Here is a 19,181-nt window from a genome sequence, read left to right as displayed (position 1 = left end):
AATCCCAGAAAGCCAGCCTTTAACCCCAGGGAGTGGTGGTAGAAAGCAGAAAGATATATAAGGCGTGAGGACCAGAAACTAGAGGCATTTGGCTGGTTAAGCATTTGGCTGGTTAAGCTTCAGTTCAGCTGAGAGCCATTGGGATGAGGACATAGAAGCTTCCGGTCTGAGGAAACAGGACCAGCTGAGGAACTGGTGAGGTGAGATAGCTGTGGCTTGTTCTGTCTCTCTGATCTACCAGCATTGACCCAATAACTGGCTTCGGGTTTGATTTTATTAATAAGAACTTTTAAGATTCCTGCTACAGTCATATGAGAGGGGGGAACCTTAATTGAGAAAATGCTCCCATGAGATTGAGCTGTAGGGAGGGCATTTTTAAAATTAGTGATTTACTTGGGAGGGCACAGCCCATTGTAAGTGGTGCCACCCCTGGGCTGGTCCTGGATTCTATAAGAAAACAGGCTGAGTAAGTCATGGGGAGCAAGCCAGTAAGCAGCACCCTCCATGGCCTCTGCATCAGCTCCTGCCTCAAGGCTCCTGCCTGGTTTGAGTTTCTGCCTTGGTTTCCCTCAATGGCCTGTGATTCAGGATGTGTAAACCAAGTAAGCCCTTTCCTTCCCAAGTTGCTTTTCAGTCGTGGTGTTTTACCACAGCAAAAAAAAAAAAAAAAAAAAAAAAAAAAAAAAAAAAAAAAAAACACCTTAACCAATAAAATAACTTCACATATTGGGGTCATTATAACATCTATTCCTATAATCCAGGTCACTACTATACAACTGCAGTCTAGCAGGGAAGCTAAATGCAGTTCCTATTTCCAACCATAACAATCACAGAAGACAATCACTGATGAAACATTCTAGGTAGACTCAGCAATGAGGCAGTATGACACAAGCTTGTCTGAGTCAGAGAGTATGACATGATTATTTTTGAATACCAGAAGACTCCTTCAAGACTTGGATAAAATGCCTTGCTTATAAGGCTAAACACAGCTTGTGAGAGATTAATACCATATATTACTATTTTATACACATTTGCAACTTAACTGTCTTTATTGGGGCACTGTTGTGCTCCGTTTTACCTGAACTGATGAAAACAGTCCATGGTTCTACTGTGCCACAACTTCCACTCGTATGAGAAAGTTATAGGACTTTCAGCATAGTTGGCTGATGACAGTGAATACGATTTTGTCTCAAAATCCAGTTAAAGCATGGGTGTGATGCCTATTCTTGGTTGTCAACTTGACTACATCTGGTGGAATCATCTAAACTTCAAAAATGGAAGGCACACCAGTGAGGGATTTTTTTTTCTCTTAATTTGAAGTAAGAAGATCCACTTCTAATTCACATCCTGAGGCAGGAAGACACATGCCTTTAATCTGGATCTTGAAGTGCAAGACACACACCTTTAATGTAGGTCTGGAGGCAGGAAGACACACCTTGAATCTGGGCCACACCCTGTGCTGGAAGTCTATATAAGGACATGGAAGAAGGAAGCTTTTGCTCTCTGCCTGCTTGCTCGAGCCTTCTTAGCAAGTCCATTCCTTCATTGGCATTAGAACCTACTTCTTTGAGACTCTAGCATCTACTGAAGACCAGCTGAGACATCCAGCCTTGTGGACTGAGCAACTTCTGTATTCTTGGCCTTTCTGTTCATAACATTGTTGGACTAGACAGACCATAGCCTGCTTGTAAGTCATTCTAATAAATCCCCTTTATATATAAAGGGTCCAAGAATATAGAAATATAAAATTATAAGTTTAAGAGATGAAAACTGACAGTCATCAGCTCTACAGGTTAACTGCTAACAATGGCTCTCTGCATTACAGCCAGCTCCTCTGTCAACAGCCAGGGGTTAACTTTTAGCCCCCTTATAGCCAACAACTGCCTGGACCAAAGTTAACTTTTAATAGTTGTTTCTATGTGACTCCCAGCATGCATCCCATGCCTGATGCTTCTGTGTGACTCCCAGCATGCATCCCATGCCTGATGCTTCTATGTGACTCCCAGCATGCATCCCATGCCTGATGCTTCTATGTGACTCCTAGCATGCACCCTGTGTCTGATACTACCAAAGCAGACCAGTACCCACCTCCATTGCCACAGCCTCAGAATTCCAACACTGACTGTGGTCTCAGATAGTTGATAAACTTTTGTACTCCATGGTGTTTCATTTTTTTAATTTTTCTGGAATAAAGTTTGCTTCTGGCTTAATAGACTTTGGTGGTCTGTCCTCCATTATTGTGAGACCCTGGACCCAACATATATATGTGTATACACACACATTCATTCATTTTAGAAGTTGTACTACTTCTAGAACCTCGACTAATACAATGTGTGTAACAATTAGATCACTAGGTCTTTGTAGGTCAAAGACCAGGAATTGTTCAGAGTTTGTATTTTTGAAGTAATGTTAAAGGTGGATTATCTGAGAATTCATGCAAGAACTGAGGGATTGTGAGGTGCTGGTTAATTTTACAGTTCTTTTCAACTCATGACACCCACTCTTCTATTGAATGTAGGACTTGTGCTGGGTGTTGAAGACACCATGCTGATGAAGTCATAGTCTCTGCTGTCACATGGTCCTCTAATTTCTCTGTCAGCTTACGATCACAATTCCTTCCAGAGAACTTCTAAGAAATCTCTAATGGGTAGAAGCCTGGAGTTCTAGGAAACACAGTTCACCTATCTCCAAAGGATGACTCAGGTCATTTCGTGCAATTTTAGTTTCACAAACCTGAAAAATGCTTTAGTGCTCTCCTGTGTTAGATACTTGTTGCTGGAACAAAATCCCCGATGGAGATAGCTTGAGGAAGGAAGGGTTTATTGTGGCTCATAGTCCCAGGGGACAGTCCATCGAAGGCTTGACAGCAAGAGCTGGCAGTGGCTCTTCACCTGGCATCCCCAGTCAGGCATGAGCCAAGAATGCCCATGCTCAGCCAGCTTTCCTCTTTACATGCAGTGGGGAAGGGTGTCCCTTGAAGAGTGGGTTTTCCCACTTCAACTAACCTAATCTACAGAATCCACCACAGACATGCCCAGAGGCTTACGTTAGTGATTATTCTCGATGCCCATTAAGGTGTCAATCACTGTTAACCATCACAATAGAAGCTTAAACTTCAATGTTGAAATTCTGTCCCTGTTGCTGTTTTGCAAGGGACAGGGATCAAATTTCGGGCCTGGGACTGGAGCATGCTAGGCAACTGCTCGACCACTGAGCTGGACTCCCAGGCCCAACATTGAGAAACTCTTTAACAAGCACATCCCATGTAGAGTTAAGGCACAGCTATGAGGTACACAAACACCCTAGGGTGAGCCATACATTGACACTCATTCCTTTACTCAACGTTGTCTCTCGGTGACGAAGCCCTTAGGGATTGAACGGAAAACTCTTATCTCCAATAAGTGAACTAGAAAACCAACCTACCACTTTTCCATTATGTTAAGATCAAGAAAACTGGAAAATATCTTGTCCACAAGAATAAAAACTTAAGGATACTAAACTCACATGTGCCGCTGTAAAATTGACTTCTGTGACTGTAAGCTGCCCAGTGACCTCGATATAAACACTGTTATGAATGCAAGCACATGGGAGGCAATTCCGCCACTTTTGGTTACTTTGGTAGGGTCAGGCAATGCTTTTGTATTTATCCAATAAGCTCATAAAACAAAGGGACTTTTGAACTACTGAGTAAGAGTCTGCATTAAACATTGTTTTTTAATGTGTGACTCCTGTTTGCAGTTATGAAGGTTTGCCTCCCACCTACAAGTTGCCATTATCGCAAAGGTGAAATTTTAGCACATGGCTAATATGTTCTACGGTTACAGCTTTATGATTCAACATCAATAACTCAGAGTGAGATCATAGGCAGTTGAAGGCAGTGTCATACTCTTCTGCCTGTGAGGGGAAGCTCAGGCAATGGCAATGGCACGAGCACTTTGGATTTAGACTGTGGTTCCTGCGAGTACCATAATTTGTCTCTCAGCTCTTACCTGATCAGAAGGTGCTTTCGGGAAAGATTTTAATGGTGAATTTGGCTCGCTAGGCATGTGATCACCAGCTCCCCCCACCTTACATGGAGTGGGCAGAAATTTTTCCAGCTTTTTGTGGAAAAGATTCCAGCTTGGTACTATGCCATCACCACACACCAATGTGCTCGTTTTTCTCTTTGGAGTTTCAAATTCTTGCAACCAACCAAAAATAAATCAAGCCAGCCATCAGGGCACCAAAAGAATACTACTATGAATAAGCTGCACTACCTGACACTTACATGTAAACAACACGTCCGAAGCAAGCTTTGCCTGGTACATTTGGACACTTTGCAAATGTAATCTGCTTACTAATAACGGCTGGACCGGGGTGCATTAACCCTGGAAACAAGTTTTAAAAGCAGCCCCTTAACACAAACGACACGAAACGACCATCCAAAGATGTCCACAACAAAGAAAAACAACTGGCAGGCTGTTTTCAGTTCGAGCTGAGGACACTTGAACCACTGCAAAGCCCTCGGCACCAGATGCCTCCACCAAGTCCTTAGAGCTGGCTCGGGACCCACCCCGGTTTCTGCACCACTCTCATTGGTGGGGGCGCGCCTTAGCCTCCCGCGTAGCTCCTCCCCCTTCCGCTCGGCTGCCTCGGTGGAGCTAGGGTGGGAGGGTCAAAGTCTGCTCATTTGCATGCACCAATGGCTGCGCTGCATGCAAATGAGGCCGGCCGTGGTTGGCTGAGAGCTGGCCCCCATAACTCGGGAATCGGGCCCTTTGTCCTCCAGTGGCCCGGAGGCAGCTGTGCCGTCGTCACTTAGCGAGACTTCGGCGACCGGCGGGCGGGTGGGAGCGAGCGCTGAGCGGGCGCCGCGCACTGTGTGTGTGGGGGGGGCAGGAGCAGCCCGCGCGCCGCGTGAAGGGACTCGCACTTGCAATATGACTTTGGAGGAATTCTCGGCTGCAGAGCAGAAGACCGAAAGGTAAGTGTGATGTGCCTGCGATCTCGGGTGGCCGCTGCCCCTCCCGCCAACCCGGGGAACCCCGGCTGACCCGCTCTCGCCCGGCCCGTCCGCAGGATGGACACGGTGGGAGATGCCCTGGAGGAAGTGCTCAGCAAGGCGCGGAGTCAGCGCACCATCACCGTCGGCGTGTACGAGGCCGCCAAGCTTCTCAATGTGTAAGTGGCCCCGGCCGCCCCCGCCTCCCGCCTGCCCTCCTGCCTGCCTGCCTGCCTCTGCCCCGTGCTCCCCGGGAGCGTGTGCACTCACCGCTGCCCGTGCTGTCCGCAGTGACCCCGACAACGTGGTACTGTGCCTGCTGGCTGCGGACGAGGACGACGACAGGGACGTGGCTCTGCAGATCCATTTCACCCTCATCCAGGCGTTCTGCTGCGAGAACGACATCAACATCCTGCGGGTCAGCAACCCCGGCCGGCTAGCTGAGCTGCTGCTGCTGGAGACCGACGCGGGCCCGGCGGAGAGCGGGGGCGCCGCGCAGCCCCCTGACCTGCACTGCGTGCTGGTGACGGTAAGGGACCCGGGGTTGCAGCCCGGAATCTGCTGGGGTGGACCTCGGCCGCGCTGGACGCTGATCTCGCGGGGGTTCTGATGGTACCGAGCGTGTCTAAGCTCGTGGGTGGCCTCCAGCGGCAGAAGATATCCCTGTGAGTCAGCAGGCTGCCCAGCCACCCCTGCCTACCTCTGCACTACCTCGCGTGACTAATTCTCTGAGCAGGACAGATTAGATAAAGCCCAATAAATTCCCGGCTCACCCTTCATTAAGAAGTCAGCTTCATTCTTCATTTGCTGTCAAAGCTAAAGATAGAAATAGTGTAGGAGACAGAGCCTTATTAATTCCCTGGAGATACTCTGAAGTGTACAGAGTGGAATTCTTTTCTCTGTACATTTGGATTTGTTTTAGATGGGCCCTCTCCACCCACCCACCCCTTTTAAAAGTCTCGGATGGATGGATAGTATTTTCAGAGAGAAATGTGCCGTCTTGGTCTTGTTTTTTGTTTTTGCCCCTCTGTTTTGACTGGTGTAGGGAAGTGGCAGCCTGATTACTTTTGCTGCCAGTGAAAAAGTGCCATGCATCGTCAGGGAAGATAAGAACTGGCGTTAGCTGCCTGCTCTGCAGCTCGCACATCTGTTGTGCGCACAGAATGTTTTTCAGAACTATTTTACTTTATGACCCCACTAGGGTACACGCTTGGTAGGGCGGACTTACGAATGATAACCTCATGCACAATGGTACAGATAATTATGCAAAGCTCTTGTGCGGCTCCGTGTGCATTACAGGTGTTTAGACTTTGCCAGATGCTGTTTAACAGAATGTTCAGGTTGTAGCCCTTTAAAAAAGTAGTACCATTGGTAGCATAAGCTGATCATTTTAAGGGGAAGTAATTTTTCTAAATTTGTTCTCAGAACCCACATTCATCACAATGGAAGGATCCTGCCTTAAGTCAACTTATTTGCTTTTGCCGGGAAAGTCGCTACATGGATCAGTGGGTTCCAGTGATTAATCTCCCCGAACGGTGATGGCATCTGAATGGAAATAACTGAACCAAATTGCACTGAAGTTTTGAAATACCTTTGTAGTTACTCAAGCAGTTACTCCCTACGCTGATGCAAGGATTACAGAAACTGTTGTCAAGGGGCTGAGTGAGTTCAACTACATGGGGGCTAGGAGGTGACTCTGCCCATGGAGAGAGGTGAAAATAAAGAAGGAAGCTGTGTGGAAACAGAAATCTAAGTCAAAAGAGACAAAAACTACAAAGAACTGTGCAAGAAACAAAACTATTAATCTTGGATGGCCGAGTTACATTGAAATAAGCCAAATATCGCTTTGTTGGAACCTTAAATGTGTAGCAATAGTTTGGGTTTTTTGTTTTGTTTTTGTTTTTCCGGTCTTTATGCCCTCAAGTAAAAGCAAAGTGAAAAGGATTAATTGTATTTTAAAGCCACAGGTTAATGTATTTTGATGAGATGTTAAATTCTCAGAAGTTTTATTATAAATCGTACTAAGTTATTTTATGACATGAAAGGTTATTTATGATGAAGTTTTTTGAAGCACAATATCTAAAATAAACTGGTATGGAATAATTGCATCATTTCTCAATGTGTGGTTTGTGTTTTACAACATTGACTCTATTAACAGACATTGTATTGAAGCCTTGCTTTACACCAGGCAGAAAAAAAAAATGGCTTGGGTAAGGGGAAAAGGAATGTTTAGAGCTTCACCTTGTGAAGTCTGAATAACTACAATTAGCTATTTTAATGCTATAAAAAAATGATGCTGAATGTGGAAGCAGAGAGGAGGGCAACCAAGGCTGCTTGAAAGGTGTGTGAAGCTTTTGTGAAGGAGAAATCATTTTATTAGGGTCCTAAGTGAGCTTCATTTCTCGAGCCAGAGGGAGGAAAGGGATATTGCTAACAGCTGCGGCAGTTTGTGCAAAGGTGTGGAGGCCTGAAAGATCACAGCCTGCATAGAGGCTGACTCTGCAAAGTGCCTCTGGTGCTGAGAGATAAGGGAGAGAGGCTTGGGAAGAGTAGGTGGGGTAGGTTCAGACTCTTGGCAGGCATTCTTGCAGCATCCTTATGTATTTGGGCTTCCCTCTGTAAATTGGCCACAGTCTGCAGAGGCCTTCAGTCTGCACTATGGCCAGTGCTGTAGGAGGATACCATGGGGCTGTAAGGGATAGTTAATTGTGTGAATGGCTAGCTGTACTAGTAGGTACTAGTGTAAGGCAATGCATTTGTGTAGAACATGACAAAAGACAAGTTTGGTGACACCCTGAGGTTCTTCCTAGGGCATGGTGCCTTCAGCTGTTTTTCCACTAGGGCTGTGAGGGATCTGGTTAGGTGAGGTGGAAGAAATGGCAGAGCAGGAAGCTGAAAGAAAGGCTGCAGTAGACGCCTTTCTGTGTCTGCTCAGAACTGCACCCGATGATTAACTGCAGCATGCAGTTAGAGCTCCCGTGCAGGCAGAGCCAAAGGAAGCAAAGGTGCATGCTGAAGACAAGGCCCGACAAAGCTGTGGTCTCAAGGTTCCAGCTCTCACAGAAGCTCCAGAGAAGCTCCTTGGGTCCCCTACCGTTTGCCACCCTTCCTGTGGCAATGGGAGGTAGAGCAGAAAAAAATAACAAAACCTTAAGCTTTTGCATATCCCAGAGGCTTATGAACCTTCTGCTTTTCTACTCCTAGAAATGTGGGTGTCTAGGCCTTATTTCGTCTCCCTTTGCTTTAAGCCAGTGTGTAATCCTAAACAACTGGAGTAGTAACATTTGCTTTTTATATTAGCAGAAGATTTGAGAGCCGTGACTTTGAAGCGAGACCTTTAGCCTTCCCACTAAAGGATCCTTCAATCTGTTTTCACAACTGTTTCATTTCATGAAATAAGATGAGTAAGTTAAACCAAGTAGGATGAATGGAGAAAAGCATCAGTTTGCTGGAAAGAGCATTGATGACAGCCACGTCTCCATTAGGCCTCCTCCATCCTGATTTCTTTATCTGTAAAATAAAGATCACATTACCCTTCCTACAGAGGTACCTTTTATAGCTTTGTAATCTCTTGGGAAGAAGAACTAGTATCTGGTCCATAGATGTATCCATACCGAAGGTGCTGAGTTAATATTTGTTAAAAAAGTGAATGATTAGAAATAATGAATATAATCCCGGGGCTGAGGCTTAGTGATAGAGCATTATGAGATCCTGCAGCGACAGACTCCGGCACTGGGAAAAATAATTACTACCTGGTACATGGTATTTGCTTAGATGATAGCAACAGGAAAATATTTCAGGCCTCAGAGAGATCTGTTACTTATCACACGTATGATTTAAAAAGGAGTTTGAGTCACTTAAATCACAGTACAATCTTAAGATTACGCCAATTGTTGAAAATCTCAACAATAACTGCAGTTAGGTATTCTTTTGATTTTTGCTTTGTTGTTCTTTCATAACATAATTTAAACATGACTTTAAAAAGAATCTTAATTATGAACCGTCGCTGGCTCAGTAGGTGCTTGCCACCCAAACCTGACACCCTGAATCTGATCTCTGAAACCCAAGAGAGAAGAGAACTGACTTCTGAAAGTTGTCCTCTGACCACGAGTGCTCTGACTTGTCCACACCCACCACACACCCACCCACCCACACACACACACACACACAGACACCCCACATTAATAAATAATAATAAAAAAATCTATGAGTTAACTGTCAATAAGTACACAATTGCATGTATAAAATATGCCTCTAACTTATGCTAATATTTAGTTAATTGTTTTAAAAATTATTAAACAAGGTTGGGGCAGGAGGATTACTTTGAGTTTAAGGCCATTAGGCTACATAGTACCAACCCAGCCTGGTATGTTCTTAAAAAAAAAAAAAAAAAGAAAAAAAACAAGTCACCTGGCCTCCTTACATACATGAACAAAAACTCGACACGCCTGCCTGGGATCTATTATCTGTTGAAAAGTGGAAGATAGCTGTTTTCCCACAGGTGACTTCACCGGAGTCCATGTTGCTTTTGTCCTTGTCTGGCTAACCAGTGTCTTCGGTAAGTTAAAGCTTTATAATGAAGAGTCCATGAAAGTAATTAATCTGCTATAATAAACTGTTTCCCCAACTAAAATAAAAAGGGGTTATTTGCAGGAAAGAGCTCCTACCTAGAAACTTCTAGAATGTGCTTTACGACCTTATTGTAACATGAAATCATTGTTTCCTTTACCTTCACTCCTAGGTGCTTTATTCTTTGCCAGTAAAAGGTCTGTTTTTTTCAGATGAACAAAGCTCAATGATATTGACACAGCCAAGCCAGAGTTCCTCAAACTAGGAGCTGAATCTTATCTTTTTTTTCTTTTAAAGAGTTCTTACATAAACATAAGAACTTGCAAAAAAGTTGTATTTATGAAACCACCAAGAACTATTTAGTGAGTGTTTACTACGGTCGTTGGCCTTGGCTGAAGAGACACTGGCCTCAGGGAGCTCACAGTCTAGTGAAACAGAAAGTCCATTGTTTTGGCCTAAAGCAGAGCCCAGCTACAGAAACGCACAAAGGACTATTGTGGTCCTGCGAAGGGTAGAAGTTTCCTCAGGGCAAATGGAATAGAATGGAGAGAAAGGTTGTAAATTCTTTGATCAGAGTTAGCATTGTATTTTGCAAACACCATAACAGTGCTTGACTGACAGATTGGATATACTTCTGCTGGAAGCTGCAGAGATGTAGCCTATGGGGCCTCTTGGCATTGAGAAGTTTATAATCTGTAAGGAAGTCAAGCATATTCCTATAATGGATTTATTGAATGCCCATCAGGCACTTGGCACTGTGTTAGGTCCCAGGGCCATAAAAGCAGCAGTGACTTACCTTCAAGGATGTGCAAGGTGGTGGGTGGGAGAGTGGGTTTTTTGTTTTTTTGTTTTTTTTAAGTGTGACTGCTGGCTTAACACTGGGTGATGTGGGAGGTACCCAACACCTCAGGGTTCCTGATGTGAGGAGACAAGACAGGTCCAGGGACACTAAGGTTGAAGTGAACCATTTCCCAGGGAAACTGAAGCAGTTGTTGCTGGAGGAGCTCAGGGGGTGGGGCTGACATTGGAGCTTGGAGAGGGGAGCACAGATCATGGCATGTGCGGAGCCAGTTCCTGGGGGCGCGCCAACACAGCTACATGCCAACTGCTTTACCAATGGCAGCTCACTGGCACTCACAACAGGCCTATGGCGGTAGGCTCTGTTCCTGTCCCCATGCTTCAGATGAAAGAAGAGTAATTAGTGAGTAGCAAAGCCAAGGTGTATCACATCCACTGATGACTGGCAACGAGGCAGGAAAGATGGAGGACGCCAAACCATGACTTTGTTGGAAGGCAAGCTTTTCCCACTTGCTGATGGAAAGCTCTTTAAAGATGACTGGTAGGGTTGGGGTTGGGTAACTACGCTGGGAGGAATGAAGACATTCTAATGTAAGCCCGCCCTGCCCTTTGGCTATCAGACTCTGGAGACAATGGACCCCAAGGCACTGGAATTCCCCCAGGAGTCTCATGCTGAGAAGAAAAGAGCTGATGCTGCGGCCAGCAGGGAAGATTTGTCACACAGTGTTGAAGACTTGCAGGACAGACCTGGAGGCAGGAGCCAAGACAATGAGTGATGTGTCAATGATGGGGAGGGCCACCCCTTGACCAGGACTGCACATTTCTTGCCCTCAATTTAAATCTAAACCTCATGTCAGGACTTCAGAGGAGGAGGTCACCAAACCTCTTACTTGCTCCCTTTCCCAGCGGGAATCTCTTTTCTCTGCATTTCACTATTGTCTCTTTAATTCCCTATTGAGTCTAGCTTGTTGGGGCAGAGCCGCTCTAGGAACAGCCTGGCTGTAGCTCTGTAGTACAATGCAATGAAAAAATGAACATCTACACATACATAAACTATACATATATTGATATGGCGCAACTGAGGGAAGACACGGGATACTGTCACACCGTGAGAGAACCTTGGGAGATGATGGCTTGACTCGCAAAGCCCTGAGAGGTTAGAAAGTACAGCCAACTGAAAGTCTGTGCACGCAATATTTAGCAATTAAAAAAAATCAGGTGTAATCCACTTAAGCATGGGCAAACTTCGATTGTCTCTTGAAACTTTACTGTCTAGAGGGCCCAACAAAATTAGTCAAAATAAAGGCAATGATGCCACAGACATTCAGCTTCTAGAGGCACTCAGCATCACTAATCTGCTTCCTTTTTGTTAAGGGACCTCTTGGAGGCACTCACGTTATCACTTACCTGTCTCTATACAAGCGCTCCCTTTAGTTCTCTCATTTGGGCGATCAGAACACTTTTGTACAAAGTCCAGGGTTGGTACCTATAATCTCAATGTTCTGGAGACAGAGGCAGGAGGATTGCTATGTAGCCAGACAAACATCCAGGACTGAGCACAAGCTGTGTGTTCAACCCTGTGCTAGAGCTTGCTCCATAAGGTTGATTGCATGCGGTTTCTGCCTGCAGTCAGTCACCAGAGAGGCACACCGACAACTTTCAGATCAGTGTGGCACCAAGGCCAGCTTGGTGAACACTCCCAACCGCACCCCTTGGCCTGGGCAGTCTGATGGTCAGAAAGCCTTCCAGGAAAGGGTGATGCCTGACCTGAGTCACGGAGCCTCATTAGGATCCTCTTAGGGAGGAGGGTGTGGCACTTACGGATCTCCCTGTGTGTTGTTGACCCAGGTTTAGGAGTTAAGGAGCAGAGACTGGGAACCTGGAAAGGCAGAGACACCACGCCAAGGTCTCTGCACGCCTGTCACAGCAGCGTGAACTTTGCTCTGCAGACAAAGAGGCGACTCAGTATTACTTATGTTTGTTTATTTATTGAAAGGATTTTGAGTAAACCTTAAACTCAGTATTGTAGCCAAGGTTAGCCTTGAACTCCTGATCCTCTTATCTCACCCTCCAAGTGTTGGGGTTACAGGTGCATGCTATCACACTTGGCTTGAGGATTTTTATACCCTCCCTCTACCAAAAAAAAAAAAAAATTCAGATCTGAATGTTTTCTGGTGTTCTCCTCTCAGGTAGATTCAGCTGTAAAAATCTAACCGGCTTGGCTTGCCAGGCAGGGGGCTAGTTACTGCTCCAGTCTTCTTTTTTCCCTGTCCTGCACTTTACTTACCATCCTTTGGAACTTGCCACCCCAGCCTTAGGGTGGACTTTATCATGTACATAGGACCCATCCTCCTGACCATAGTTTGGAAACAGTGAATATATGTAACTTTCCAGCCAATCAGAGATCTTCCTAACACCTTTATTCCAGAGAAGAATTTCGTCTGGTGCTACCCAGGGGATAGACACGGGCATCATTGCTGCCTACTTTAGAGACAGAGTCTAAAGGACAGAGAAGAAGCTGGAGAGCAGAGCCGAGTGTAGCTAGACCTGAGGGTGAGCCTGGGGATTTTCAGTGATGTCCTTGAACCTGTTTCACTTGCAGCTGAAAGTAAGTGTAAAATCAAGACAAACCCCAATGTCAGGGCAGGGCAGTGCAGGAATGTTTCAGAAAACTAGGAAACTGGGGGATGGGTCTGAGATGGATCTGGGACTCAAGCAGGCATAAGTTGGTTCTCAGGTTGAGGAATGGGAGGCAATTCCTGAATGCCTCTTGGGCTTTCAGATCAGGCAACTAAGGGATACCAGAGCTACGAATTCACCTTTGGGGAGGGGAGGTTTAGCCTGGGATTTCTATTTCGGGTTCTAATGTGTTAAAAAATGTCCGTCAGAGGACTGTCAAGATGGCTCAGCTGTGAAGAGCACTGGCTGCTCTTTCAGAGGAGACCTGGATTCAGTTTCCAGCACCACATGCCAGTTCACGACTATTTGAAACTCCAGTCTTTGGTGGTCCAACATCTTCTTCTGACCTCTATGGGCACTGCACACACTTAAATCCAGGCAAAACTCTCATACACATAAAATAAAAATAAGTAAATCTTTAAAAAAAAAAAATGTCCAGCAGGGCAGACATGGTGGCCCATTCCTAAGCCTGAGCTATTGAAAAGGCTGGGCCAGGAGGGTCACATGAGGCCAAGAGTTCAAGAGCAATCAAGGTAAAACAGTGGGATTCCTACCTCAGAACAAAACAAAAAAATCCAGTACCCTAAACAGAATAAAACCTAGGCTGGGCATGGTGGTACTGACCCATGACCTCAGCACAGGGAAAAAAAGGCAGAGAAGAGGGTCACAGAAAGTTCTAGGCCAACCTGACCCACACAATGAATGTTAAGCCAGCTAGGCCCTATCTCAAAGGTAAGCAAAGAAAATAAGACATAGAAAGGCTCCCTGCATCAAAACAAAAGAACCCTAAGGAAAAGAAGCCCCACACCATCCAGCCTTCAGCATAACATAGGAAGAGTTGGTGTGATGTCCCAAGAAAAAAAACAGGGAAAACCAGAGAAGTCACTGGGGGGTCATGAATAGAACCGTGAGGCCATGGTGGAAAACAAGAGACAGACTGGAACAGGAGGTGGAGGGACAGATGGGGGAAGTCTGAGGTCACAGAGGATGGTGGTCAGTTAGGAAGGTCAGTGATGAAATGCTCCATTGAATCTGGAAACTGGGGGCTTACTGGTTGTGGGGTGTGTGTGTGTGTGTGTGTGTGTGTGTGTGTGTGTGTGTGTGAGAGAGAGAGAGAGAGAGAGAGAGAGAGAGAGAGAGAGAGAGAGAGAGAGAGAGAGAGAGAGGAGAACGAACCAGTTTTATTTTAACAGTGTCAGTAGTAAAAGCCAGGTTGTAGTCCCCTGGAGGTGGGAAAAGGAGCTGGAGGACATTGATTAGAAAGCTTTGATAAAAGGGAAAACACCCAGCCTAAGGAGTGTGGCTTTGAATAGGGCCTCTCTTTATGGAGTCTGACACTGATACTGATAGAGATGTCTAGCTCTGGGGTAAATTTTCCTCTTCTTCTTCTTCTTCGTCTTCTTCTTCTTCTTCTTCTTCTTCTTCTTCTTCTTCTTCTTCTTCTTCTTCTTCTTCTTCTTCTCCTCCTCCTCCTCCTCCTCCTCCTCCTCCTCCTCCTCTTCTCTTTCTCCTTCTCCTCTTTCTCCTTCTCCTCCTCTTCTTCCTCTTCTCCTTCTCCTTCTTCTTATTATTATTGTAGATAGAGATTTAACTATCCTAGAGTTGTCTTGAGCTCACTGTGTAGCTGAAGATGACCCTGAACTTCAGATGGTCTTGACTATATCTCCCAAGAGCTACTGTCACAGACATGGGCCATCCCATCAAAGTGACATGTATATTTTTGGATAACATGCTTATTCACACAGGGGCGAGGAGGGAGAAACATGTCTGATGGAGGACTTCAACAATGACCAACAAAAGGATTATGAAACACCATCGGGCCCAGCAGAGACTGAAACAATGTAGCCACATTTCCCTATCACAGTTGCCTTTTCACTGTAAATATCTTCATAATGAAGACATCCAGACCCTCTCAAAATTTTCCACCCACACATGTCGGTGCAGCTTTGGTGGCTTGACTCAAACTCCCTTTCAGCTGTATTCACCTTCCATACTTCTGCCCCAAAGATCTTTGTTGATATGACACCCCAGGCTTCTTGAGAACCTAGACCTTGTGCATACATTATTTTCACTGCTGAGCTTCTCTCTTATGGCTTAAGTGTCAAATGTCTCCCTCTCCCAATAGACTTATGTGCTTGAACATTTCACCCCTGGCTGGTAGCACTGTTTTGTGGAACCATTAGGAGGTGGAGCCTAGCTGGAAGAAGTGGATGACCACAGGTATGAGTCATGGTTGATAGCCTGGCTCCTGCTCTGGCTCCAGTTCTCTGTGCATACTCTTCTGCTACGATATAACTAGTTGTGCTACAAAGTTGTGCAGGCACAGGTAACTCCCCCCCACCCCAAGATGTTGTATCATTTTAAACCATGCACCCAAATAAATTATTACTCCCTTAAAATTGCTTCTGTCATCGACAAGAGGCTACAAGTCCACAATCCTTTCCCCGTTCTTCATCAAAAAGGTCCTTCAAAGTCGAACTGGTACTTCGCCTTCTCCACGAACCTGTTGCTAATTCCTCCAAGCACAGCAACAGCTAACACAGCTTTTGCCATGCTGCATAACATTGTATCTTTTCATCCTACTGCCCATTCTCCGTTCTTTCCAAACAAACTATGATGTAACAGACCTGCCTGGGGCAATGGGAAATGAAGACACCAGAGACATGTAGAGAAAAGCTGGCGTTGAGTGCGCTATGCTCTCTCATGTGGATACACCAGTAGTTGGGAAACTCAGTGTTTATTATGTACAGCTGAAAGAGTCAGGTTAGCTAATTCAGATAACTGTTTATCAGTCTCTATAGAGGAGCAGTCTCAAGCTGCAGTCATGAGGGGGAGGAAGCTTTAGTTGATACTTTCAGCACATACTGTCAACATCCATACTGGAACCAAGGGAAGGAAGACCTTGCCATTCCCAATGGTCTGAGGCATTGGACATGGCCAAGCTCCTATGGACAATACACATTTACTTTGGACTTCACCAGCTCACTGCAAAACTATCTTTGTCTTTTGGGGGGTTTATCCAAGAGTTTATTACTTATAGACAATTAACATTGAAAATATCTTTATGCAATTAATTTTTTTTTCTTAAAAATTCTCTCTAGCCCTGGTGAGAAGTCCATAGCTAAAACAGCAAGAAGTAAGTCTTCAAACACCTCTCATAGTACACAGCAAAAGAGGTACACGTTGGTGATTGTACAGACTAGCTTTTATTGCAACTCGACACAAGCTAGAGTCATTCTGGAAGAGGAACAATAATTGATAAAGTGTCCCACCAGATTGGCCAGTGGGAAAGCTTGTGGTGCATTTTTTTAACTGGTGATTAATAGGGGAGGGGCCAGTTCCCTTTCAGTGCCCCCCCTACCCCGTGGGGCTGGGGGAGGTAGGGGGATTGATGTTCCTGGGTTCTATAAGAAAGCAAGCAGAGCAAGCCAGGAGCAGCAAGCAATAAGCAGCACTCCTCCATGGCTTCTGCATCAGTTCCTGTCTCCAGTCTCCGGTCCTGTTTGAGCTGCTGTCCCGACTTCAGTTAGCGATCAGCTGTCATGTAGAACAACAAGCTGAAATAAACCCTTTCCTCTCAAGTTGTTTTTGTTCATGGTGTTTATCACAGCAATAGAAACCTAAGACAGTGATCATGGTGAAATTCAATTTCATGATACAATTTAAAGCCAGAAGAAAGCGTTGGGTGTTGCCTAGCCTGAATTCTTTTTACTAGACGAGAAAACAAAACCAGAGGTCCTAACAATCCTGTGCTGAGACAGCAAACTGGCAACCCGAAGGGAGTACTTAGACTGAAAGGTTCAGTAGACTCTCCTCTGTAGTCAACCGAGACTGAAAGATGCTAAATGGAAAATTCAACAATTCAAATATTTTATTATAGCATATTTATAATCATTTTATTATGTTACTATTATTCAGCTCTTACTGTGCCTGATTTAAAATTAAACTTCACCATAAGTATGTACACACAAGAAAAAGCAGTTTACATAGGACACCCACTGGCAGTGTTAGAGTGTGTTCCCTTGTGGTGGGGAAAAGGCAGCAAGGGGCAATGGGGGCCATGTGTTTTTCTATCGTAAATTAATCTCTAAGAATTTTAATTTGAAAAGCATATTAAATATCCTTTTGGAGCTCTCTAGGCTTCTATTTTGCATATGTAAATTAAGACAAAAATAGTAGCTACTACCTGGATTTGCTTTGAGAATTAATTAATAGATGCAAAATGCTACAAATGATCATAGTAAGTACCTGGTCTAGACCACTGTAATGGTGATGTTGCTCTGTATGCTGTGAATGTGTTGCTCTAATTGTTTGATAAATAAAATGCTGATTGGCCAGTAGCCAGGCAGGAAGTATAGGTGGGATAAGCAGGCAGGAGGATTCTGGGAAGAGAAAGGCTGAGTCAGGAGATGCTAGCTCACTGTCCAGGTAGCAGCATGTAATGGCATACAAGTAAAGCCATGGAACACGTGGTGACATATAGATTAACAGAAATGGGCCTAGTTTAAGTGTAAGAGCTAGTCAGTGAAAGGCCTGAGCAGTTTTAATTAATATAAGCCTCTGTGTGTTTATTTGGGGATGCAGGCCTGGTGCATGAGAGAGATTTGTCCTGACCATGGACCAGGCAGGACACAGGAAAACTTCAGCTACACCACCATTTATTCTTTGCCCAGACACTAAACTCTGATACTTGGAGACAGAGTTTCATATAGCCCAGGCTGGTCTCACTATGTGGGTGACCTTGAACTTTAGAGTTTCTTTTGCTTCTCTTCCCCAAGTACTGGGATTCCCTACATGAACCATCACACCTCCTGGTCCTCTTGATTACTAAAGAACTTATTTGTTTACTTTACCTTCTTGATTTTTATAAAATAATTTATTTATTTTTCATTTTATGAGCATTGATTGATGTTTTGCCTGCATGTTTGTATGAGGGTGTCAGATCTTTTGGAATTGGAGTTACAGATAGTTGTAAGCTGCTGGGAATTGAACCCTGGTCCTTTAGAAGAAGAGCCAATGTTCTTAACCACTGAGCTATCTCTCAGCCCCTACCTTCTTGATTTTAAGATCCAAAGTTGGGCTGGAGAGATGGCTCAGGGGTTAAGAGCACCGACTGCTCTTCCAGAGGTCCTGAGTTCATTTCCCAGCACCCACATGGTGGCTCACAACCATCTGTAATGAGAACTGGCACCCTCTTCTGTATACATAATAAATAAATAAATCTTTAAAAAAAAAAAGGCAACCCAAATGTTTCAAAAAAAAAAAAAAAAAAGAAGATCCAAAGTTATTGTCATTATAAAAAAAAATGCCTACTCAAAACTAAAAATAGGGAGGCATACATGGGTATAGAATTTGGATGACATGGTCTTAGGATCTACACTAAAAACATAAAAATAAAAACAGAAGATTTATTTTGAGACAGGGTCTCACTGTGTAGACCAGATTGGCCTGGAACTCAGAGAGATCCACCTGCCTCTGCCTCCTGAGTGTGGATCACCATGTCAGGTTTCATTTTATCTTTTACTTTTGTATGCATGTGTGCACATGGGTGCAGGTGCCTATATTTGTTCTTTTCTTTGCTGTGATAATTCTCCATGACCAAAGCAACCTACAGAAGAGTTTATTGGGGTTTTAGAGTGTCAGAGGCTTAAAGTCCATGCAGGCAACATGGCAATAGGTAGGCCGTCATGGTGCTGGAGCAGTAGCTGAGAGCTGACCTCCTTTATGAGGCAGAGAAAGAGAACTATCAATGGCATAGACTTTGAAACCTAACCCTGCCCCCAGTGACACAACTTCTCAACAAGGCCACACCACCCAATCCTTCCCAAATAGTTCCACAAATTGGGGACCAAGTATTCAAATATAGTTGCCCATGGGAGCCATTCTCATTTGAATTACCACAGGGTCTGTGGAGGCCAGGAGAGAGCACTGGATCCCCTGAACTGGAGTTACAGATGTGAGAAACTCAATGTGGGTGGTGGGAACCAAACTTGTGACTTCTAGAAGGGCAGCGAGGGATCTTAACTGTGGAGTCATCTCTCCAGCACTTTTGAGTAGCAGGATGTGATGTTATCTTTCTGAGCCCGTTTCTTGGCCTATGAGGTGAAATCACATTTACTTTCCCTTAAACAGAGGCTGTGAGCCATAAACAGAA

At 44.8% G+C, this 19,181-nt stretch overlaps 1 protein-coding gene and 1 long non-coding RNA gene across 2 annotated transcripts in view; one reads left to right on the top strand and one right to left on the bottom strand.

The window, feature by feature from the left end:
- The window catches only part of LOC119087619, an 83,707-nt gene extending 78,373 nt beyond the window's left edge, over positions 1-5,334 (bottom strand). The window contains exon 1 of the long non-coding RNA XR_005091102.1: positions 5,252-5,334. This is a non-coding gene — a long non-coding RNA (uncharacterized LOC119087619). The remainder of the gene's footprint in view (positions 1-5,251) is intronic.
- On the top strand, positions 4,756-7,094 carry Gadd45a (growth arrest and DNA damage inducible alpha). Its single transcript, XM_028880766.2, has 4 exons — positions 4,756-4,963; positions 5,059-5,160; positions 5,273-5,510; positions 6,407-7,094. Exons 1-4 carry the CDS (start codon positions 4,920-4,922, stop codon positions 6,518-6,520), a joined length of 498 nt encoding a protein of 165 aa, XP_028736599.1. The 5' UTR covers positions 4,756-4,919; the 3' UTR covers positions 6,521-7,094.
- Positions 7,095-19,181: the final 12,087 nt, after the last annotated feature.

The sequence above is a fragment of the Peromyscus leucopus genome, chromosome 3 (assembly GCF_004664715.2).
Source record: "Peromyscus leucopus breed LL Stock chromosome 3, UCI_PerLeu_2.1, whole genome shotgun sequence".
Taxonomy (NCBI): domain Eukaryota; kingdom Metazoa; phylum Chordata; class Mammalia; order Rodentia; family Cricetidae; genus Peromyscus; species Peromyscus leucopus.
Note: the sequence above shows the minus strand (reverse complement) of the source record. Positions and strands in the feature narration are given on the sequence as shown.

What these genes read in the sequence shown, in the direction of transcription:
- Gadd45a (XM_028880766.2), top strand. Translation starts at nt 4,920, where the DNA reads ATGACTTTGGAGGAATTCTCGGCTGCAGAGCAGAAGACCGAAAG. An exon ending in GCCGCCAAGCTTCTCAATGT is followed by an intron (nt 5,161 to 5,272) that starts GTAAGTGGCCCC and finishes TGCTGTCCGCAG; the next exon opens with TGACCCCGACAACGTGGTAC. An exon ending in TGCACTGCGTGCTGGTGACG is followed by an intron (nt 5,511 to 6,406) that starts GTAAGGGACCCG and finishes ATTTGTTCTCAG; the next exon opens with AACCCACATTCATCACAATG.